The following is a 23,862-nucleotide window of genomic DNA, read 5'->3' as shown; positions in this document are numbered from 1 at the left end:
CCATAAGCCTGGAGAGGGCATGAGATGTCCCAAGTAATACTGGGCTGCTGGCGTAGGCCCACACTTTAAGAACCTCTGTTATGGCCCAGCTGGTGTGGCTCGGAGGTTGAGCGTCGACCTATGAATCAGAAGCTCACAGTTTGATTCCAGATCAGGCACATGCCTGGACTTTGGGCTCAATTCCTAGTAGGAAGTGTGCAGGAGGCAGCTAGCTGATCAATGATTCTCTCTGATGTTTCTCTCTCTCTCTCCCCCTCTCCCTTCCTCTCTGAAATCCATAAAAATATAATAAAAAAAAAAAAAAAGAACCTCTGTTATGCCCTAGCCCGTGTGGCTCAATTGGTTGAGCGTCTTCCCAAAAGGTCACTAGTTGATTTCCGGGCACATGCCCAGGTTGTGGGTTCAATCCCCAGTCGGGGTGCGTGCGGGAAACAACCAATTGATGTTTCTCTCTCACATCAATGTGTTTTATTTTTTTCTCTCTCTCTTCATTTCTCTCTCTAAAAAAAAAAACACCCACAAAATATTAAAATAAAATTTAAAAATCTTCATAAAAAGAACCTCTGTTAATCTAACACAATTAGCCAGGTGCTTGTAAATCAGAACAGAAAATACTATTAGTTAACTTTTTTAAGTGTCATCCAATTGCCACTCACATTATCAGTTTCTAAAAATACAGGTAATAAAATTAGACTTTAAAGTGCAATATGCTACAATCTCATACTTTTATAATATTTATACAGACACATGCAATCTAATTTTAAAAACACAGGCATATTCAATGTCCTGCAAAAACACTTACCTCAAAATACTTTATTTTCTTAGCATTACTCACAGCAATAGAAAGCAATTTGTAGAAACCACTAATGAGTGGCAACCGTGTACACTGACATATTAATTCGTATGCAAATGAGTATAGCCAGGGCTCAAAAAATTCTACATGTTTCTCAGGAAGAATCTCTCTGTAAAATCAAATTAAAACCTTAATGCAGAAATTTTTGTCATACTATTTTTATTCCGCTTTGAAATTATAAGGCACATAATTAAAAGGTTTACAATTCCATTATATAATATTTTTAGGTATATCTACAATCCTTTTTGTTTCCTACTTGAGGGTCTTTTAAATATAAAAATAATAGTACATTTAGAATATTTTAACAATTCATAGAAGCAATTTAGATTGTAAGTCTTTTGCTATTTTATTTCTTATAGCGATATAAGAATTTTTCCTATATTATAGCCAATAACTGACAATTTTCTCTCTTAAATAATCAGAATTTAAACAAAATACCTGCAAAATTCCACCAGGTTAATGAAAGCTGAAAAATCTTTAGGTTTAGCAGGATACAAATTAGCTGCTGGATCTGAAGTCGGGATCACCCAAACACCAGTGGGTTCATTTTCATCCTTAAAAATTGTACCAAAACAAACATTATACCAGTCAATCACACATTCATTCAACATATAACTGACCAACTGACCTCACTGCCAAGGTCTGATGGTATAAGGAAGGAATGCAAAAGTGAGAAAAGTAAAGATGAGTCCTTAAAGCTTACAATTTGAGAAAAATGATACAACTCACAGAAAACACTACATCTTGCCCTAACCGGTTTGGCTCAGTGGATAGAGCGTCGGCCTGCGGACTCAAGGGTCCCGGGTTCGATTCCGGTCAAGGGCATGTACTTTGGTTGCGGGCACATCCCCAGTAGGAGGTGTGCTGGAGGCAGCTGATCGATGTTTCTCTCTCATTGATGTTTCTCTCTCATCGATGTTTCTAACTCTCTATCCCTCTCCCTTCCTCTCTGTAAAAAAACAAAAAAAAAAAAACAACACTACATCTTTTCTTTTAAAAGGATATATGGGAAGTGATAAAAAATTGATACGGATACAAAAATACAAAGGGAGGAGTATCATTTGTTAAAGGAGCTAGCAATGATGCCATGACAGAGGCAGAATTTCCAAACTTAAAGTTTATAGAAAGCATCAATAATAATGGACTCGGAAGTTTCAAACTAAGAAACAGGAATAATTAACAGTATTAAGTAATAGTAACTTACTCGTAAGTTACACAATGAGTTTGTGTTATCAAATTCAGGCTGAAATTATTTCAGACATACACAAAGCATAAAAAGCAATAAAACACACATTGGTGTCCCCATCAACCAGCATAAAAATTTGAACATTACCAGCACTATTAAGTCAATGTGACAAATGGCCTTTTTCTGTTTTATTATCCTCTGCATATCCTCCCCATTATCTCTTACATAACTTGCAGCATCACACATATACACTAACTCTAACAAGCATAATCTAGTCTAAAAAAAAAAAAAAATCACTGGGCCCACCATAGTGTTTTGTAGCTAAAACTCCTCAAATAAGAGCAGAGCAACTTCCAGCTAACTGTCTAAAGCCATGAAAACTGGGTACAGACAACAGTCCTTTCCTGACTATGGTCTATATTCTACTATCTTAAGAACAAATTTAATACTGTGCACCTGAATTTGGAGTTTCCTTGGCTATAAAGAAGAGGAATACCAGGTTTCCTTATCCTACTACAAAGTCACCTCTGCACAAAATACGATTTGACGTTTTACTGTTGCTAAGGAACAAATAATAAAACAAGCCAAGTACACAACGTTTCACACAAAAATTCTTTTAACATATTAAACACATAAATTACTTACTTTTGAAAAATCTAGTGGTAACATTTGCTACACATTAAGCTATTACAAAAGTATCAACAATATACATTAATGTGGAAGAAACCAATTTCCTACATACTCTACAAATGTGCTATACCTACAAAGTGAGTTGGTATAAAAACGATGTGAAATTAGTAGTGACAAAAATTCTAACCTCTTGTTCTCCAACATTCTGTTTTTTTAGTGTAAGATCCAATTTGTCAATAATCTTCAAAACAGATTTTACAAATTCATCATATAGCAAGCGATTCAGTCTTTGAAGGGAGGAATTCACAAAGAAAAATGTTTCATCTGCTAAAACAGAATCCTTTAAAAAAATTATAAACAAAATTTTGTCCATAAAAGTATCAAAATCAGTCATAAATATGCATTAAAATATATAAAGATGTACATGCATTTTAGGTATTATGGAAAATGCTGTATAAACTGTAACAGACTTATCTGGAAGTTTACAAGCTCAAATTGTAGACACCTTCCTAAGTTATTAGGACAATATCATTTTGGTCAGATAATATTATTATACAGTCATGTAGCAAATACTAGGTACATAGTAATAAATAAGAAGATTCAGGCCAATCCTTATCAAAGCATTTCTCCCAATTAATTTGTGTGTTTGTGTGTATACACTTATATACTATACACACATACCATATGTATATACACATATACATGTATCTAGATAAATATATATATCTACCCTCAGAATGGATTTAAAAGCATCATCTATCATTTCTCTAAAAGTGAAACTATTCTACCATTTCAAAAACATAGGCCAATTACTGAATAAAAACTCAGTCAAATATTCTATGGAACTTAACCTCAATATAAGGCTATCTAACATCATATAAGAAAAAAATGTTTTAGGTAAAATTACTAACACTGCTATTTTACCTCAATAAGAAAACAACTAAAAACTCCTGCGATTTGTCACAGGATAGAAATCATCTATTGCCAAAAATTGTTTTTTCTAGTCTGTTAATGCTTTGTCAGTCTATGTTAAAATGGTGGCCAGAACCTGGCTTTAAAACATCTGCTAGAAATGTATCAGGCAGGAGGCATTACTCTAATCACAGATGATATAAATAATAGCTGTGCACCAATCACCTTCATACCTACTAGGTCAATTGGATTTATCTTCATCTTTAACAAAGAAGAAGAGAATAGCTCTATTATATTTTTGGTTGAATTAGAAAGAAAAACAGCATCAACTATATCACACTAATACTTAAAGCTAAAACATGAACTCAGTAATTAATTTTAAATGAGTTCTCTATAATTTAGCTCTTTTTTTTTTTTCAGAGGAGGAAAGCCCATTTTTATTCTCTAATGCCTTCAGCTTCCAGGCAATCCTGCTGTGGTGGTGGTGGCAATGGCAGCGGAGGCTAACCAGGCACCCAAAACTCCAAAGGAGAGCCTATCTCACCAGAGAAACTATGGGGGGATAGTCACATTGGGTTTTTTCCTCTATCCTCTTACTACTCGACCCTGGAAGCAAAGGTAGCTAGCCCATTTCTTCCTTTGGCCTTTAATTTGCAGAGAGATTAAAAGCTTCTGATCACTTTTTTTTTTTCCTGAAATATTCTTCCACTGCACTGACCACCAATAATTTTGTTCCCTTTAATTTACCTTTTTCTGGTTTCATTTTATCCTAACTTACACTGTTTTGATTTTTTATTACTTGTAGTACTTTTTATATAAACGACTGAAAGTCAGAAAAAAATAGAATTCTGAAATAAATAATTCTTAAGTGTATAAACTATGCACATAATACAGAGGAACAAGGGTATTTTATGACTAAAGTTGTCATTTTTACCATCATCTGGTCACAGTTCAGAAGATTTCTAAAAAGATCCAAATAGTCTTTGTATGTGGGCACTTTCCATTTGCCAGTTCTGACTTCCCCTGAGGCACGATGGTCTTCCAATTCAGACTCAGCACCCTGGACAGGAAGACGTCACACCAACATTTACCAATGAAGTCACAAAATAAGCATTGCTGCCAGTAGCAAATGCTAGGTACATAGCAATAAATAAGATTCAGGCCAATCCTTATCAAAGCATTTCTCCCAATTAATTTGTGTGTTTTTCAGGATTTTCTAAGCCAAATCAGCTACCAGTAGGAGACTATAGTATGATTGAAGAAGATAATACATTATGAAAGCGTAACAAAAAGGCAAGCTGAAAACAGGATTCTTCTCACTGGGACTAAAATAGTCATGTGCTAATATTTCAAAAACAATATCCATGGGATGTGTTATAAGGCATTTACCTCACTTTCTTATACAGGCCTATCTCTCCTCTCATCCTATTTCCTGTAACTTCAAGTCAAGTAAGATGTGTTCCATAATACACCTTTAAAATTTCAAGAGAAAAAAAACATTCCCTTTTTGTAAAAAGTTGTATATAACAGTAAATATATGTTTAAGGAACTTCATAGCTTAGGAGTTTATTCACCTGAAAAAAATATAGAGCTATTGATCCTAACTTTCCAAATTGTACAGCATGGCTAATAATAAAAAGGGCCACTTTTATATATTACAAAGTCCAGCAACATTTCTAACCTTCAGTGACGAAGGACTAATTTTCAAAACATTAGATTCAGAATTTACCTTTTGAAGGATCACTGCTTTAGAACATATTCTGATTAAACTCTGATGCACTGAAAAAAAGAAAACGAAAACAAAAATGAAATAAACAATGAAAAATACAACCAAACAACAAAAATGATAGTCATTCTTTTTTTTAACATAACTTTACTTCCCAATATTTTTCTCTAAGTTTGTTAAAATCTTTAATTTTAAAACGTGTACTATTCAGATTCAGAAGCACAAGGAAGAGAAAAAAATATTTTAAAAAAGCATAGAAAAAGGAGATTTTGGTCCACCAAAATATATGGAGTTCTCTAAGAGACGTCAAAAGATACAAAAGAATTTGGCAACCTGATGTTCTTCATCTATATCATAAAACATGGTAAGTGTTCATTATTCATTATCATGAAAACAAAGGTGAATTCCAAACTTACCCACAGTATTAATGCAATTCCAGAGAACTGGTCCTTTTTCTGCTAAGGCTAGGAAAACTTTCACTATGGCTTTACAACATAACAACTGCATTTTTGGACTATACTGTGGGAAACTGTCTATCTGTATCACCAGGAGATGTTCCAAAACTGAAGTATACACCTCAGGGACCTATCAGAAATGGATAGCAAACTAAAAGTTAGGGAAGGAAATGAATAAATATGGAATAACACAAATATTCAAAGTAATACAACCCATTAGACACTATTAGATCAATGAAAACCGTGGTTTGTTATCTACATCTACCAATAAATTTAACATTACTGTGATTACATTTTTAAAAATCAGAGAAAAACTGTCTGAATGATACTTAAGATGAAATTCTATCCCAAGCAGCAATCTTAATTAACCTTTTAGAAAGGCAGAAAGAGTAACAAATCATTTTTCCTGCTATGGGTAACAAAAAGTGAAGTTTCATGACTATAATTCCACTGACACCAAATACTAATTAAAAATGTCACTAATCATAACGGGGCCTGTTCACACAATTCCATCAAGTGATTGAAGAACTGAGATTAAATAAGTTATGTTCACTGTAACTAATTATTCCACTTACTGTATCCAGGTAAAGCAAGACACTTGCAATAGACTGGAGGAAGCTTGGCATCTGGTAAATGTGGTCATCAATAGTGTCCATCTGGGTGAGGAACAGCTGCTTGCAGCGCTGAATGAGCTCTACGTACATGAAGTCAACATCTTTTGCATTTATGACCTTGCAAGGCTTTAGCAAAGGTAAATAGAAATCTTTATCAATCTTATCAATATCAAAATAATGATATTTAAGGTGTGTTATTACACCATGATTATAAACTAAATATTAAAAAGCTTTTTAATGGAGAACAGAGATATAAAATACAGTATATCTTACAAAAATGTTTTAAACAATCTGTAAATACATTCTAAATAATTTTTCATACACAAAGCATCTAGATTTTCAACTATATTCTAGACACCGTTTCGATAGTAGGTATCAAAGACAAAAAAGATGCAGTCCCAGTCCCCAGGAGGCTAGTCACCCAGAAGAGACTGACAACTACATTCAAATTGGAATACACAACCACTCCACACTGAACACTGTAGGCCATCTTTACAACTCACAGATCTGATAATGCTACTCCCCAGCTTCAGATTTTCCAAAGGCTTCTTTAGGCTTCAGATCTACCCAGCCTCCTTAAGGATCTCACTAATTTCTCTTTTAGAGCCTCTCTCCTGTCTTCCTTGTCTAGCATGCTCTAGTTACTCTGTGAACATATCTAACTACATTGCATAAGTTGAAGTTGGTTAGACCATGAAGTTCAGTTCAAAATTCCATGCTCTCGTTTACCTCTGAGCCTCATTACATATTGTTTCTTCTGTCCTAAGTATTTTAAAGGAGCTAACAAAGACAAATGGAAGCAAATGAGGAAGTATCAGCATGAAATGAATAGTAATAGTGGAAGACTGAAAAAGGAGCTCTCGTTCTCTGAAACAAGGAAGTAAACACTGAAGGATAAATCTGTAGAAAGAGAGGCAGCAAGTGATTTTCTCCATAAAAGAGAAGTCACAGAGATCCACTAAGAGGGAAATAACTATGGCTATTGTCATTATTCTTATACTAGAGGCCCGATGCACGAAGATTCGTGCAAGAATGGGCCTTCCTTCCCCTGGCTGCCAGCACTGCCTTTGCTCCAGCTGGAGCCGCCTTTCCGCCTTCCCACGCTGCCCAGAGGCCCAGAGCGGTTGGGGCGGTGTGGAACGCCTGCGTTGTCACCGTGGCAATGACGCAAGTGTCCTGCCCTGGCTTGGCGCCTGCACATGCAAATTAACCCGCCATCTTTGTTGGGTTGATTTGCATACACACTCCTGATTGGCTGGTGGGCGTCGCAACGGTATGATCAACTTGCATGTTACTCTTTTATTAGTGAAGATATAGCTCCTTCTGTAATTAGAATTTCTATTTTTATAATGTTGAGTACCATCAATGACAATTTTACTTCATAAAAAAGAGGCAGCATAGCACAGTGAAAAAACATATGCCGCTTCTAGTCTTCACACCTAAATTGATGTTTTGGTTTGATTCCGGTGAGGGCACATGCCCAGGTTGTGGGCTCAATCCCTACCCTAGTGTCAGTTGTGCAGGAGGTGTGATTCTCTCACATCATTGATGTTTCTATCTTTCTATCTCTCTCTCTCTCTCTCTCTCTCTCCCTTTCTCACTAAAATCAATAAAAATATTTTTTAAAAGTTAACAGTAAAGCAAATAACAACAAAATTATCTAAAGTATGACATACTTTAAAAATGCAGTAAATTATATTTCTTTAAACACTCCCAATAAAACTAAAATGTTAAGAGAAAAGTAATGATCCATACTCCTGCAAAAAGTCCATATCCACGAATCGCAATGGATAAATCCTTGCTGCTTGAATCCATGTTCCTGATGATTCCATAGAATTGTTCCATAAAGTACTGCAGCTTACTTTTATGCATTTCTGCATCTTTTGCCACCAGAAAAGAAACCTGCAATTGCATAATATTTACTTTTTAAAAATATAAAATGGCAAAACAAAGTAATCTATACAAATGTTCTGGCTAGAATTGGTTAAGTAGAAATAATTAGTGTGTTATAGTCCCATACAACCACTTTTGCTCATAAAGAATCACTGATTCAATTTGCTTAGTCTCCATTAAGTTCAGAAAAGACACTCCCTTAAACAAGGCTTTATTATATGTAATGTATTTTTCCAAGAGAATGGAACTGAAAGAGACCAAAGAAATGCTGGAAGACATATGAACAAAAGAAAAAAGTTTTGAATGAAGGCTTTCTGATGAAGCAGAAATCATGTTTAGAGCTCATCTGTGGAACATAGGACAATCTACACAGAGTTGTGCATGCCCAATTGGCCAGCAAGTTCAGAAATCAGCAACTCAAAATAAAGTTCAGAACTAATAATCAGAAAGACAAGGCATCTCATTTTTCAAAAAAAATAAGCCACAAACTGCCCTAGCCGGTTTGGATAAAGCATCAGCCTTCGTCCCAAAGCGTCCCAGGTTCGATTCCGGTCAAGGGCACATACCTCAGTTGCAGGTTCCTCCCCAGCCTGGGGCCCTGGTTAGAGCTTGTGCAGGAGGCAACCAATCAATGTGTTTCTCTCACACCAATATTTCTCTCTGTCTTTCCCTCTCTCTTCTACTCTCTCTAAAAATCAATGGGAAAAAATATCTTTATGCCCGCTGGCTTAGCTCATAGTTTGAGCATTGACCTATGAACCAGGAGGTCATGGTTCAATTCCCAGTCAGGGCACAAGCCAGATATGGGCTTGATCCCCAGTGTGGGGTGTGCAGGAGGCAGCCGATTACTAGTAATGATTCTCATCATTGATGTTTCTACCTCTCTCTCCCTCTCCCTTCCTATCTTGAAATCAATAAAAACTATGTATTTTTTGCCTTAGCCAGTTTGGTTCAGTGGATAGAGCGTCGGCCTGCAGACCAAAGAGTCCCAGGTTCGATTCTGGTCAAGGGCACGTACCTTGGTTGCAAGCTCCTCCCCAGCCTAGCCCTGGTCAGATCTTGCACTGGAGGCAACCAATCGACGTGTTTCTCTCACATCAATGTTTCCCTCTGTCTTTCCCTCTCTCTTCCACTTTCCCTAAAACTCAATGGAAAAATATCCTTGAGTGATGATTAACAAAAATATATGTATACTTTTTTTTTTCAAAGCCACAAACTAAGGCTTAAATAAGTTAGGTGAGGCAAGGGAAAAAAGTATTTTGAGAAGCAAGTACATCACTATCTACCAAACTGACAACAGCCTAAATGCAAGACCATAAATGTTCAAAAAAGCATTCTAATTTCAGCACAAAGACTTCCAAGACAAGAATGAAAAGACTCTAGAAAACTATCAAAGGCAGAAAAAGGATATCCACCTTTCATTTCCATGCCCCAATCCCACACAAAGTCCCACAGGTCTTAGCATATGTCCTCCAGGGAACTTTATTTTGGAAGAAAGGTATAGCACACATACTGCTTCTTAATTCCTTTTTCCATAAACATATCATGAATATGTTCCTCAAAAAGTAAACAAATACCATCTTTTGTTTTTCAAATATATTTTTATTGATTTCAGAGAGGAAGGGAGCAGGAGAGAGAGAGAAATCAATGATAAGAGAGAATCACCGATCGGCTGCCTTCTTCACACCCCCTAGTGGGGATCGAGCCCACAACCCAGGAATGTGCCCTTTGCAGGAATCAAACCTGGGACCCTTCAGTCCGCAGGCTTGACGCTCTACCCACTGAGCCAAACCAGCTGGGGCCAAATACCATCTTACTTAATAACTGAATAAAGTATCACAAGATCTCACTCATTTGTGGAATCTAATGAACAAAATAAACTGATGAACAAAATAGATCCAGAGACATAGAAGCATGGAACAGAATGCGGAATCTCAGAAGGAAGGTGGGGGGTGGTGGCTGGGAAGAGATCAACCAATGAACTTGTATGCATATATGCATAACCCATGGACACAGACACTGGGGCAGTAAAGGCCTTGGGCAGAGGGTAGGCTAGAAGAGGTCAATGTAGGAAAAAAGAGACACATTTAATACTTCCAACAACAAAGATTTAATTTAAAAAATAAAAAATAAAAGCATGATATGCTGGTAAAAAACCCTTTATCATTTTATGAATATACTATGTTTATGAATTTAAATTTTTTCTAATTTTTTGTACTTTCAACAAACACACTTCTTATGCATTTTTACCCAAAAGTTTTATTTATAGTAGCAAAAACTTTGAAATAATTATCAAATAGTAGAGAATAGGTAAAAATATTTTGGCTCATATATATAATCCTATATAATAAAGAGCTAATATGCAAATGGTTGGGAAAGTGAAGATATGTGAAATTCCCTGGACAATAAAATATTTTTTAAAAGGGCTAAAATTAAAAAGACCTACAATACCAGATGTTTATAAGGATGTGGGGTGACTGAAATGATCATGCATTGCCGGTGAAAATGTAAAATGGTGCAACTAGCTTGGAGAAGAGTTCAGGAGTTTCCTATAAAGTTTATAAGAAAAACCATGTGACACAGCAACTCCACTTCTAGGTTTTTACTCAAGAGAAATGAAAACATATGTCCACAAAAATACTTGGTCACAAATGTTCTTTGCTATTTCATTTAAAACAGCTCCAAACTGGAAACCATGTAATATCCATAAACAAACCATGATATACCCCTACAATGGAAAACTATCTGTGCCAAAGTTCAAATTGGTCTTCATGTGAATTTAACTACCACTTATAACATTCAAATTTAACTACCACTTATAACATTGCTCCCAACAAAACTTTTATTGTGACCCTTCACTTTTCCTTCAGAGCCAACCTAAGCAATCTAATTCTGTAGCAGCCAGGCTGAACAGCAGGTATTTCCAGACACCTTTAGATGCTCTAAACCAGCGGTCGCCAACCGGTGATCCGTGGAACACTGGTGGTCCGTGAGGTAAAAGGTTAGCAACTGCTGCTCTAAGCCGCAATCCCAAGCACATTCTCTTTAGCCAACTGAGACATGTTTCTAAACTTGGAGGCTCAACCACATTCTATCTAGATGGAAAACGCCAGCCCAGCTGGTGTGGCTCAGTGGTTGAACATCAATCCAACCAGGAGGTTGCCGGTTCAATTCACAGTCAGGGCACATGCCCGAGTTGTGGGTTCAATCCCTGGTAGGAGGCGATCAGGAGACAGCTGATCAATATTTCTCCCTTGTGGATGTTTCTATCTGTCCCTCTCTCTGCAATCAATAGGCAGGAAACACCCAAGGGCAAATGCGCTCTCCCAGTTCTTAAAGTAACACAAACACAAACACAAGCACTGTATTTAACAGCTGACCCTCACCTCTAGGGAGATGTGTTTCCTCCTCCCCACCTGGATCTCTCTGACTCAAAAAAGGCCAGACATTCTAGCCATTCTTTCCTCCCCCCCGCATCACCACTTCTGAAGAATCGACTCTGAGGCCCTGATCACATCTGGTATCTTCCTAGCTTTCTTTCAACCCTGCTGTTATCCAGATGACTGATTAATAACCAAGCTTTTTTCCTTTAAATACTACAGAAGCTAATGAATCAACTTGCACTTATTTTTCAAATGTGTTATACACAAGATTGGAATTTAATTTTTTTGCATAGAAAAAAATGTTTAAATGATAGTTGAATTTTAGTACCTGTTTCAGAAAAGAGTCCAGAGCTGAATGTGCAGCTTTTTTCAATTCTATGTGTGTGTGGCTACACCATTTTGACATCACTTCAAATAAAGAAACGTAGTTGTCCAGAAGGCAGGTGCTAAATTGAGATGCGTGCAGGGTAAATAAGCATAAGCCAGCTGCAAATGCAAATATCATTGTATTTAAAATAGGACCACAAAATGCACAACAAAGAACCAAGAAGGCTTCAGTACATGTCAAAATTAAAACTATCCATGAAGACCCCGTATCATTACACTATAATGCCCTAAGGCCGTGATCGGCAAACTGCGGCTCACGAGCCACATGCGGCTCTTTGGCCCCTTGAGTGTAGCTTTTCCACAAAATACCAAGGCCTGGACAAGTCTATTTTGAAGAAGTGGCATTAGAAGAAGTTTAAGTTTAAAAAATATGGCTCTCAAAAGAAATTTCAATCGTTGTACTTTTGATATTTGGCTCTGTTAACTAATGAGTTTGCCGACCACTGCCCTAAGGTCCTGATCAGGGTTCAAATGCCGCTAACTTCCACTTTAATCAACAGGTCCATGATTTCGCCAATTACCCATAAAGCTCAGAAGTAGGAGCAAACCATCTGTATCCCCTAAATTATGCTCTGAAGTAATTTTTTTAAATCATGTAATCTAGGTGTGACGATCTCAACCAAAATTTGTGGTAAACACAAAGTCCCCCAAAACTTCCCCTCCCTCGTCTCCTAACCTACTTTACCTTCTCCTTCTCTGCCCTCCCCACTTCTCTCCTCTCCTCTCTCTTCCCTTAGACCAACTGCTTATGGCATGTCAGCCTCAGGCTCAGAGCATCCAGGCATCAGCCCTAGAGCCACATTTACTTTCATTGTAGTTTAAGTAAAAGTTTACTGAAGACATTAATTTAGTAACAAATTATTCTACTTCATTAAATATAGAATCTTACCTAAGGGCACTGCATATCTCTTCAGATCAATCTATTAAAAAAAACAAAACTACCATCAATGTTTAACAATCACAAGTCTGAACTGTAAAAGAATTCAAATAATATTAATCTCACCTGAGGATGAATTGCCTTTAATGCAAAATCAAAAATCTCCCTTGAAGTCTGGGGATCTGGGGAAAGAAAAGAAGCTCTGTTATATATCATAACATTATCATCTGACAAACCTCACAAATGACTTTACAAGTAACAACTTTGTTTCAGAGAGCTTGACATCTATATTAACCCCAGCAGTCTCTTATAAATTCAGGAATAACAACTCTATCAAATTCAGCTAGAGAGCTGCAAGTTAGTATTACTGCACAATTATTATTTTAGTAAAGTAAGAAGAAAACCTGAAATAATAAAGACATAAGTTTATATTTCAACTTACTTGCAAACTGTTAGGTAATCTCTGCTCCTCAGTGTTCTAATCTGTAAAAAGGGTCACTATACACTTTCTTTTAGAGATGATTGGAGAATTAAAGAAGGCCAAACACATTATTATTTTCCCAATATTCCCAAGCATTTATTCTACACATAGTATAAGCCAACTAATTATGGGAATTATAATTATAATATAATATGATCTTTGACCTTAATAGTAAGGTCAAAGATCATATTTTATTATCTAAAAGGGAAGGTAAAACAGGCAACCAATTATACTCTGAGGCTCTAATCCTGGCCTGATTGACATCACAGTTATTTGTATAATTGTCTCCCAAGAGTAATCACTGCAGCTGGGCAGAAATCATGCTTTATTCATCACTGAGTTCTCTGCTCCTGTAACAGTGAATTGCAAACAGCAAAGGTTCAAGAATTGTGTGCTTTGATTGCCAGGATTGATGTATTTGAAAACACAGCCCAGATGTGATAGAGGGTGAAGGGGTCAGAGAGAAACGTTGGCATGTATGGAGGATAATGCCATAAAAGACATACCAAAAAAAAGCTACTTTGGCATACAAAACAAGGAAATATTTCTTCTGGCAGTGAGTATTCAAGACAGGCTTTATAGGCAAGGTAGCACCTGAGTTGGACCTAAAAGATCAGATACTAATTGGGGAAAAGGTCATTCAATAGAAAGTAACAGTGTACACAGAAGTGTGCAGACAGGGCACCAGGCACTAGTCAGTGCACAGCTGGTCTAGAATGAGTGAGCTTTGTGAACATAGTGGAGTCCAGGGATTCAAGGGCCTGAGCTTGCAGTAGCAGGAATGAACGCCTCTCAGCTCCATGCCTTCTCCCAGGCTTTGCTTCCCCTGTCCACTCTCCTGTGCCCATCTCTCCTTTCTCATGGACTGCTTCCTCTACGAGCATCAACTGAAGCTGCCCTTGTTGAGCCGGACCCACTCTGCCACTCTGGTTTCTTTGCATTCAGACCCCTCCCAGAGTGAGGCAGTACCACACTCCCCCGTTGAGATTCTCCTTACATCCTTGCCTTAGTCTCTCTACTCTAGCTCTTTAGCTAATCTTACTCACACTCATAGCTTTACATATTATCTCTACATTGAAGACTTTCTAATTTGTATCTTGAAGTCTAATTTCTCCTGCAACATCCGGTTTTACACATGCAACAGCACAGTAAACATCTAAGCTTGGATGTTCCATAGGTTCCAGGTTTCTGCCTGAAATCTGGTCCTCTCCACTTTAATCAATCTGGTATTTATCCCACCCAGCTTAAAAACCAGATTCAGGCAGTCCCTCTTAAAAGGCCGACAAACTAATTTGCATGGTCCTGCTCCCTCTGAGCTCCAGCGCTTGGCAGGGGCATTGGGGAAACCAAAGACATACAAGGAGGAACTGGACTGTCTGGCGTCAGGGTAGGAACTCGGGGACAGCTTTCTCCCAGACAGAGGTGCTCACAGGGGTCCCTGTTCCTATGCTGAGACCTCCCCCACCACAGAGTGGACTGGCAGCCATATCCGAGTTTCCATCAGCCTGGCCCACACTGTTTGCTCTGCCCTGGTGATTCCATGAGACTCCACCACAGCCAACTTGCAGCCCTATCCAAGCAATCTGCAGATGGTTTTCCATATGTATAGCCTGTCCTGGCTCAGGGCTCAGACTTTCCTAAAATCTCTTAAACAAGCAGCATCTAGCATCAGCGTGCCCCATACCTATCAATAAGAGGCCCAAGGCCCAGCACTAGCACCAGCCTGCCTTGATTCACAGCTTACCCTCATCTGGGTACCTCCAAGCCCAATACAAGTATCAGCCATCTGCAGATCGCTTGGTAGCTCCTGCCAGGTGGCCCCAGGCAGTGGCTGATTTTGCAGCTCCCTGGAAGCCCTAGAGCCAGTGCACCCGCTGGACAGCTTCAGATCATAACAGATTAAAACTCTACACATCCACAAGCACCACACTCAAGGGGCAGACTCAGTGAACACCAAAGCTCCCCTAAAGCAAGTCCCGCTCCATAGAGGTGCACAGCAGCTCTTCCACTGTAGTGGCAGCTGGTCCTCACAGCCAATTGGCCTGGAGGTCAACTCCTCCCAGTGAGGCCAATAGCAATCAAGGCTCAACTACAAGACTGTGCGCACAACCCACAGAGGGGGCACCTAGAGTGCCCAGCTCAGGGGCCTGGGGAGGCTGAGCCAATGGGCCCTACAGGACACCTATTATACAAGGCCAGGAGACATAGCAGCTCCACCTAATACAGAGGAACAAACATAGGGAAGCAGCCAAAATGAGGAGACAAATAAATATGTCATAGATGAAAAAAAAAGAAGAAATCTCCAGAAAGAGAAATAAATGAAATGGAAGTAAGCAAATTACTGGATACAGAATTAAAAACAATGTTTATAAGGTTGCTCAAGAATCTTAATGAGCCCTAACCGGTTTGGCTCAGTGGATAGAGCGTCAGCCTGCAGACTGAAGGATCCCAGGTTTGATTCCGGTCAGGGGCATGTTCCTTGGTTGCGGGCACATCCCCAGTAGGGGGTGTGCAGGAGGCAGCCCATCCATGTTTCTCTCTCAGTTTCTCTCTCATTCATGTTTCTAACTCTCTATCCCTCTCCCTTCCTCTCTATAAAAAAATCTATATAAAATAAAATTAAAATTAAAAAAGAATCTTAATGAGAGCTTTAAGGGACTCAAAAAGATCCTCAAGGGATTTAGGAGACATTCAAGGATCTCAGTGAGAAAATCAAAGACATGAAAAAGGACCAGTCAAAAATTAAGCATATACTAACTAAAATAAAGAATAACTTACAGGAATTCAACAATAGAGTAGAGAATTCTGAGAATCAAATCAACAATTTGAAATATGAGGAAGTAAAAAACACCTAATCAGAAGAGCAAAAAGAAAAAAGAATCCAAAAATATGAAGATAGTATAAGGAGCCTCTGGGACAACTTCAAGTGTACCAACATTCTCATTATGGGGGTGCCAAAAAGCCAAGAGAGAAAGATACTGAAAACCTATTTGAAGAAATTATGAGAGAAAATTTGTTCTACCTGGTGAAAGAAATGGACTTACAAGTTCCAAATAAGAGGAACCCAAAGAGGCCCACACCAAGACAGATCATAATTAAAATGCCAATGATTAAAGACAAAGAGAGAATCTTAAAAGCAGCAAGAGAAAAGCAGTTAGTTACCTACAAGGAAACATTCATACAACTGTCATGTGCCCTGACCGGAAATTGAACTGTGACCTCCTGGTTCTTAGACCAATGCTCAACCCGTGAGCCATGCTGGTTGGGCTCAAAATACTTTTTATAAGATTGTGCAATGAACTCAGTGAGAACTTTAACAGATAAAAAAGGAGATAGAGATCAATGAAAAAAATATCCATGCCCAGCCAGCGAGGCTCATTAGTTGAGGGTCAACCTATGAACCAGGAGGTCACAGTTCAATCACTGATCAGGGCACATGCCCAGGTTTTGGGCTCAATCCCCAGAGGGGGGTGTGCAGGAGGCAGCCTATCAATGATTCTCTCTCATCATTAATGTTTCTATCTCTCCCTCCCTCTCCCTTTCTCTCTGAAATCAATAAAAAAATATTTTAAAAACGAAAGCAGGGACTCCAACAGATATCTGCATACCCATTTTCCAGCAGCTTTATTCACAACTAGAGGCCAGGTGCACGAGATTAGTGCACTCGGAGGGTCCCTCAGCCCGGCCTGCGCCCTCTCGCAGTCCAGGAGCCCTCAGGGATGTCCAACTGAGAGCTAAGCCAGCAGTCAGACATCCTTAGCACTGCCGCAGAGGCGAGAGAGGCTCCCGTCACGCCAACCGTGAGCCCAGCTTCTGGCTTAGCAGCACTCCCCCTGAGAGAGCACACTGACCACCAGGGGGCAGCTCCTGCATTGAGTGTCTGCCCCCTGGTGATCAGTGCACATCATAGCAACAGTTGTTCCGCCATTTGGTCATTTTGCATATTAACCTTTTATTATGTAGGATAGTCAAAGTGTAGTAGCAATCCCAGTGTCCACTGATATATGAATGGGTTAAAAAAATGTAGTATATATACTCATAAAATTGAGTATTAGCATTAAAAAGGAAATTCTGACACATATTACAACATGGATGAACCTTAAAGACATTATGCTAAGTGAAATAAGCCAGCCACAAAAAGTTACATACTATGAGTGCATTTATATAATCTGGAAATAACAAAATTCAAGATGAAGACAGATAAGTTATGGTTACAGTAGGAAAGGGGGAGAAAGAGAGGTGAATGTGGCTATAAAAGGTTAGCAGGAAGGATCCTTGTGGTGATGGACTGTTTAGTATCTTGACTGTGGGGGTGCATACACAAGTCTACACATGATAAAACTGCACAGAACTAAATCCAGATACAAAAGTGTATGCACATAAAACTAGTGAAACCTGAACAAGGTTGGTAGATCTTTTCAAAGTCAATATGTTGGTTGCGCTATTATACTATATCACTAGCCGAAACTGGGTGAAGAACATACATAATCTCTCTGTATTATTTTTCACAACTGCATGTAAATCCAAAATTGGTTTTAAAGTTCAAAAAATAAATGGGCAATTTATTTTAGACCTACAATTTCTGAATAAACAAAGAACCAAGTGAAGTCAAGCAATACCTTCTTCCATGGATTTAGTGAAGTTGCACATAAGTGATGACAATCCCTTCAAACATCCTGCTACAACAGGTAGTTTGGGCTCTCTTACTGTTGATGTCATCTAAAAGGAAAGTTTTAAGAAGATACAATAAAAAAGAAAAATACAACCAAATCTATGGAAACAGAATATCATAAAGTTTACATACCTGAGTCTTAAGCTCACCCAGAAAAGCCCGGAACAGTTTTTCTGAATTATTTATCATCTCACTAGGATGAACTTCCCCTAATACTCCTAAGAGCTCATATATTTTTTCTAAAACTGAAAAATAAATTTTAGGTAAATAAAGATCTAAAATAACATTTAGATAAATAACAAAAATTTACAAATAAGAAAATGAGAGGATGTTTAGTTCAAAGCAAAACATACAAAAATCTAGTTTTATGTACTAGAATATTTCCTGATAAGTTTTATGCAAATCTAATGTCATAAACAAATTACATTTGACATGTGTTGTGAGATTTATATTTAAAGAAATCATTTTATAAAGATTAAAGTTTTTATAAGTAGAAGTCTTTACACATTGTTTTTGTATGTTTTCATTTTGGTTTATTTTCAGCAAAAAAGGAATCATCCATAAAACATATAAATACCTTGACAGAGACAAACCTAAGTTTTATACTAATAACTTTTAATGTTAACTTTTTAAAATAACATTTAAATGCATCTCACCTGTATCTGGTATTTTTGTTTTCAATGCAAGTTCTCCATAGAATTTGCTAAATAATTCCCCAACTCTAAATTCATCCATGAGTCTAGAACTTCTCAAAGTCTGAAGTAACTGAAAAAATACAAATAAGCATTGGCTCAAGAGGAAAATAATGAAAAGGCATCAACTACCTAAGTCAGTATGTATACAGCAAAGTTCCAGAATCATGTGTCTCTAGGGGATTTATGCTTGGCCTCTCAGATTATTTGGTAGGTAGGGGCTAAGGTGGTGATATAAGAACAGAGGGGAGTTACAAAGGGGAATAGGGTGTAAACTTAATTTTACTTTCCAAGAAACCAGGAACATGACTAAGCACTTATGGACCAACAAGACCCAAATAGAGATGCAAAAAGAGAGATCCATCTAAGAGAGAGAAACAAGTGAAAGAGAGTCCCAATGACTACTTAAATGCAATATACAGACCCATTCTCATGGTAGGGTTCTAGGAAAAAACTCAAAGATACAATGAGATATATTTTTGGAATTCTTAGTAATTTTAAGAGAAAGGGTAATGAAAGTAGTGGAGGAGCAGTAAGTGTCTTAATTATTTTCCCCCTTCATTCTCTCTCCAAATACTTCTTTTGCTACCTAGAAGAGTCTGAGTAAGAAATACCAAAGTACTGCTGGGTGATGATGGGAAAACGTGCATTTTATCCACACAGCAATGTCACTTGAGCCTATCCTCCAATATCTCTAACCCGAAATTCCCATTTTCAGTTTCTTAAGTTATATGTTTAATATAGAATGCATGTACTTAGAAATATAAAATTACCTTAATAAGAAGTTCTAGGGCTGGAATCTTACATTTAGCAGCTTTATCCTTCGTATAAACACTGGTACAAGTATTCTAGGTTTTAAAAGGAGACATACCAAAAAATCAATAAGATATAAAACTAGATCTCTGAGAAGAGTAATACCAATATGTGCCATAACACAATTTATTATTCAGCCCTTAAAAATAACATTAGAGTATATAAAAATACAGAATTAAAATTACTGAAAACACTGATGCAATATGCAATAGTAATAATATTAATAACCAAAATAACAAAGCCAATGGAAACCTCAGCAGGATAAAAGTAAAAAAGTTAAAGTTATTCCTCTTTCTGTATTTCCCACAACACTTGTTGCCATATATCAAGAAAGAAAGAATGAAAAACAAAAAAATAACTAAAGCAATTCAGAGAAGAATGGCTGGGACTCTATAGTACAGTGCAATGAAAAAAGCAGGAGCTTTGGAAGGAGGCAACCTAGCTCCAAGACAGGGGTGAGTTTCTTAACTTGTAAACTAGAGAGATGAAGTATAACATAGATTTGGTAAATATTAAGTGGCAAACTATACATTAAAGAACTTTGTAAACTATAAAGTACTCTATAAATGTTACTCCTACCCTTGAGACAATGTTTTTAAATATTAAGATTCCAATCGAGAAAGATTAGAAGTCAAAAGAGAATAAAATCAAAACCTGCTATAAAAAGACTGATAAATCATTAAAAAACATTTTCTATATTAGAGCTACTTAAAATTTACTAGAGGCCCAGTGCACGGGATTCAAACACTGGTGGGGGGGCGTGGTCTTCGGGGATCAGCCCACTGTGGGAGCACTGCTCATTCCCGTCAGCCAAGTGGCTGTGGACCCGCCCTCTGAGTGGCTGTGGAGAGCAGTGCTCCCACTGTGGGAGTGCACTGACCACCGGGGGCAGCTCCTGCGTTGAGTCTTTGGAAAAGACTAAGGAAGCCTGGTGGTCAGTGCGTGTCATAGCAACTGGTCAACTGGTCATTATGCCATTTGGTTGCTGGGCTTTTATTATATAAGATAACTTCCTATAAATTACCATAAACTAAATACATCAACACTGAGCATCCAAGAACAAGAAGCAAATTGGGACAAATAAAAACAACTTACCTCAACACGTGGAACTTGTTGAAAGCATAAATAAGTCTAATAAAGAACAACTTAATTTATGATTACTAGTTCCTTAGTTGGTTATGAGGAAAACTTAGGGAAGGCAGGTTGAAAGAGAGTGGGAGGCATAAAACAGACAAACTTTTCAGATTGTTGTCAAAGAGAACATGAACTATAGGAAATATGAATCAGACCTGTGGGAAAAATTCTTTAAAATTGTTTTTTAAAGTATTCTGAGAGCCCTGGCTGGTTTGGCTCAGTGGATAGAGTGTCAGCCTGTGGACTGAAAGGTCCCAGGTACGATTCCGGTCAAGGGCACATGCCCGGGTTGTGGGCTCAGTCCTCAGTAGGGGGCGTGCAGGAGGCAGCCAATCAATGATTCTCTCTCATCATTGAAGTCTCTATCTCTCTGTCCCTGGCCCTTCCTCTCTGAAATCAATAAAAAAATATATTAAAAAAAAGTATTCTGAGATCTCCCCACAATTCAAAAATACAACTTATTTTTACTTTTTATAAAGGCTTTACTGATCCTATGTAAAAAAAAGTTATCAAATAGTTCTTGACAATGGCCTTAGCTTATTAAATCTAAAAACACAATCAAGCAGAAATAAAAAGACGGAAATCAAATAAAAATCCAAGTTGAACTTACACCATAAATTAAAATGAATATTGGTATATAATGAGCTATGTTTTCTCTTCCTTACCTTAATATCAAGAGAATAAGGTGTGATCTTCTGGCCAATTTTTTCTAAGAAAATACATAAAAATTTTAGGACCTCTTCTCGACAATCACGAAACTATAAAAAAAGAAATACACATTGGAGTAAATCCGAGTAGGATTATGAGTCACTTCAACATAAAGGAATATGCAAGGAAAGCAAAATGAAAATGTTCAACTTACTTCATCAATGCTAAGTGATTTCCGAACAAATACAAGCAAACCGAAATCTTTGGAAAAGACTAAGGAAGTCTGTAATGCTGGACCAAAAAAAAAAAAAAAGAGGTAAGAGAGAGACCAAGGAGCACTCCATAAACCCACCCTAAAGGGATTGCATGTTTCTCAGTTCACCTTTTTAAGTGATAATATGCTAACCTAAGGCTGATGTGTGTCGGCAAGGAAAACAAAATTCTAGATATCCCACCGGGATGGGTGGATATGTCACAGCTGTAAATTTACTAACTTTACAGGCGGAAAGGAAATCAAGGTGGCAAATTAATCAACTGACCTTAAAATGGGGAGATAATCCTGCATTCCCTGGTGGGCCCAATGTAATCACATGAGAGAGTCCTCACCCATGGAGGGAGGAAGAGGAGACACGGGAAGACAAGAGCAGGAGAGATTCCTAGCATGAGAGTTACCTGACCCCCCATTACTGGCTGTCAAGGTGGAGGGAGGGGGCCAGTGACACAAGAGATGTGGGTGGCTTCCAGAAGCAAGGAAATGTCAACAAGAAAAAAGGGACCTCAGGACTACACCGACAAGGACCTGAATTCTGCTTAAAAACCTGAGTGAAAAATAAAACAAAATCTCCCAAACAGCCTTCAAAAAGCAAAGTGGCTCAAAACTGGTGAACAAAAACAGATCCAGAGACAGAGAAACATCGATCAGACCATCAAACCTCAGAGGGAAGGTAGCGGAGGGTGGGGGTAAGGGGGAGAGATCAACCAAAGGACATGTATGCATGCATATAAGCCTAACCAGTGGACACAGACACCAGGGGGGTGAGGGCATGAGTGGGAGGGATGGGGGGTAATGGGGGAATAAGGACACATAGGTAACACCTTAATCAATAATTTTTTCAAAAAAAGTAAAGTGGCTCTCCTGATACCTTTGCTTTAGCTTGGTGAGACAGGTGTGGGCTTCTGATTACAGAACGGTAATATTAACAAACCTGTGTTGCTTTAAACCACTCAATTTAACAGCAGCGATAGAAAACTAATACACTGCTCTATAATCTCTCAAGTGAAAAGATATGCATTGAATATTCAGAGTAAACTTGGAAGATTTTTTTACCTAATTCTGATAGTTGTTCAATTTTTTCCCCATTAATATATCCTTGACAATATACAGATACTATTGTAGCATCTTGTTGAAGGTGTTGTTTACATTATTTCTCCACTACATTTAGCAACGACCTCTTAGGAAGAAAATCTCACCTCTTTTCATTAAGAGGACACACTATGGAGAAGTTGTGTACTTTTTTTAAAGGGATATCACAGACGTTTCCAAGCAGTGATGTATTTTTTAAGTGCTTTAAAGAAAAGCATTTTTACTACAAAGAAAAAAGTTCTCATCCAGGCATTGCTAAAAAGTTAAAAGAACAGCATGACTTTTCAGTTATATTTCTGTAATGGGTTCTCAAAAGTAGGAACAACAAATGTACAGGTTTGGAAACTGGTGAGTGTAGGCCAAATTATGGTGAAAGAAAATACCTGGCTCTCGTTCTTTCTTCCCACTTTGATAGCAATGGTTGGCAAATTTAGGGCATTTTCACCAACCTTTCGTTTAAAAATGCTTCCTCTGGTGTGAAAAGCATATGACTAACCGCTTTTCATACAAAACTACACAAAGTATGATGACCCACAGCCAAACACCTGGACTTCCAAACGCCGTGGGAGAAACGCTGGACTGGGGACCTGCCGCCCCTCTGAAACCCGGCATCACCCCCCGCCCCGGCACCCGGCACCGCACGGTACCCACCCAGCACGGCGGGGCCGGCGCTCAGCACGCACTCCTGCCCCAGGCCCCGAATCAGCTGGTGACTGGCCAACGCGGCGCCGCAACGGTCAGCAGCGGACAAGGACTCCTGCAGCTGCAGCAGGGAGCCCTGCACGCCGCCTGCAGAGTCGGCCATGACGCCCAGCCTCGACCCGCGGAGAGCGCTCTCGCAGCCCCGCCGGAAATGTAGCGGCGCAGGGAGGCGGGCTCGCGGGGCGGGGGCGGAGTTCCCAGAACGGGGCGGGGCTCGCGGGGCGGGGGCGGAGTTCCCAGAGCGGGGCGGGGCTCGCGGGGCGGGGGCGGAGTTCCCAGAACGGGGCGGGGGCGGAGTTCCCAGAGCGGGGCGGGGCTCGCGGGGCGGGGGCGGGGCTCGCGGAGTTCCCAGAACGGGGCGGGGGCGGAGTTCCCAGAGCGGGGCGGGGCTCGCGGGGCGGGGGCGGGGCTCGCGGGGCTCGCGGGGCGGGGCTCGCGGAG

General features: G+C 38.8%; 1 protein-coding gene across 2 annotated transcripts in view; it reads right to left on the bottom strand.

The window, feature by feature from the left end:
• Window positions 1-23,524, bottom strand: part of PRKDC (protein kinase, DNA-activated, catalytic subunit) — a 191,540-nt gene extending 168,016 nt beyond the window's left edge. For both annotated transcript variants that reach the window (XM_054708417.1, XM_054708418.1), the window contains exons 1-18: window positions 23,371-23,524; window positions 21,571-21,647; window positions 21,374-21,466; window positions 19,535-19,609; window positions 18,726-18,834; window positions 18,202-18,314; window positions 18,017-18,116; window positions 13,043-13,098; window positions 12,929-12,959; window positions 11,981-12,138; window positions 8,132-8,278; window positions 6,338-6,502; window positions 5,724-5,892; window positions 5,311-5,360; window positions 4,516-4,641; window positions 2,857-3,009; window positions 1,292-1,407; window positions 803-962 (exon numbers count right to left, since the gene is read on the bottom strand). In XM_054708417.1, coding sequence (XP_054564392.1) covers window positions 803-962; window positions 1,292-1,407; window positions 2,857-3,009; window positions 4,516-4,641; window positions 5,311-5,360; window positions 5,724-5,892; window positions 6,338-6,502; window positions 8,132-8,278; window positions 11,981-12,138; window positions 12,929-12,959; window positions 13,043-13,098; window positions 18,017-18,116; window positions 18,202-18,314; window positions 18,726-18,834; window positions 19,535-19,609; window positions 21,374-21,466; window positions 21,571-21,647; window positions 23,371-23,524 — 2,052 coding nt within the window. The remainder of the gene's footprint in view (window positions 1-802; window positions 963-1,291; window positions 1,408-2,856; window positions 3,010-4,515; window positions 4,642-5,310; window positions 5,361-5,723; window positions 5,893-6,337; window positions 6,503-8,131; window positions 8,279-11,980; window positions 12,139-12,928; window positions 12,960-13,042; window positions 13,099-18,016; window positions 18,117-18,201; window positions 18,315-18,725; window positions 18,835-19,534; window positions 19,610-21,373; window positions 21,467-21,570; window positions 21,648-23,370) is intronic.
• Window positions 23,525-23,862: the final 338 nt, after the last annotated feature.

Source organism: Eptesicus fuscus, chromosome 19 (genome assembly GCF_027574615.1).
Source record: "Eptesicus fuscus isolate TK198812 chromosome 19, DD_ASM_mEF_20220401, whole genome shotgun sequence".
Lineage (NCBI taxonomy): Eukaryota > Metazoa > Chordata > Mammalia > Chiroptera > Vespertilionidae > Eptesicus > Eptesicus fuscus.
Note: the sequence above shows the minus strand (reverse complement) of the source record. Positions and strands in the feature narration are given on the sequence as shown.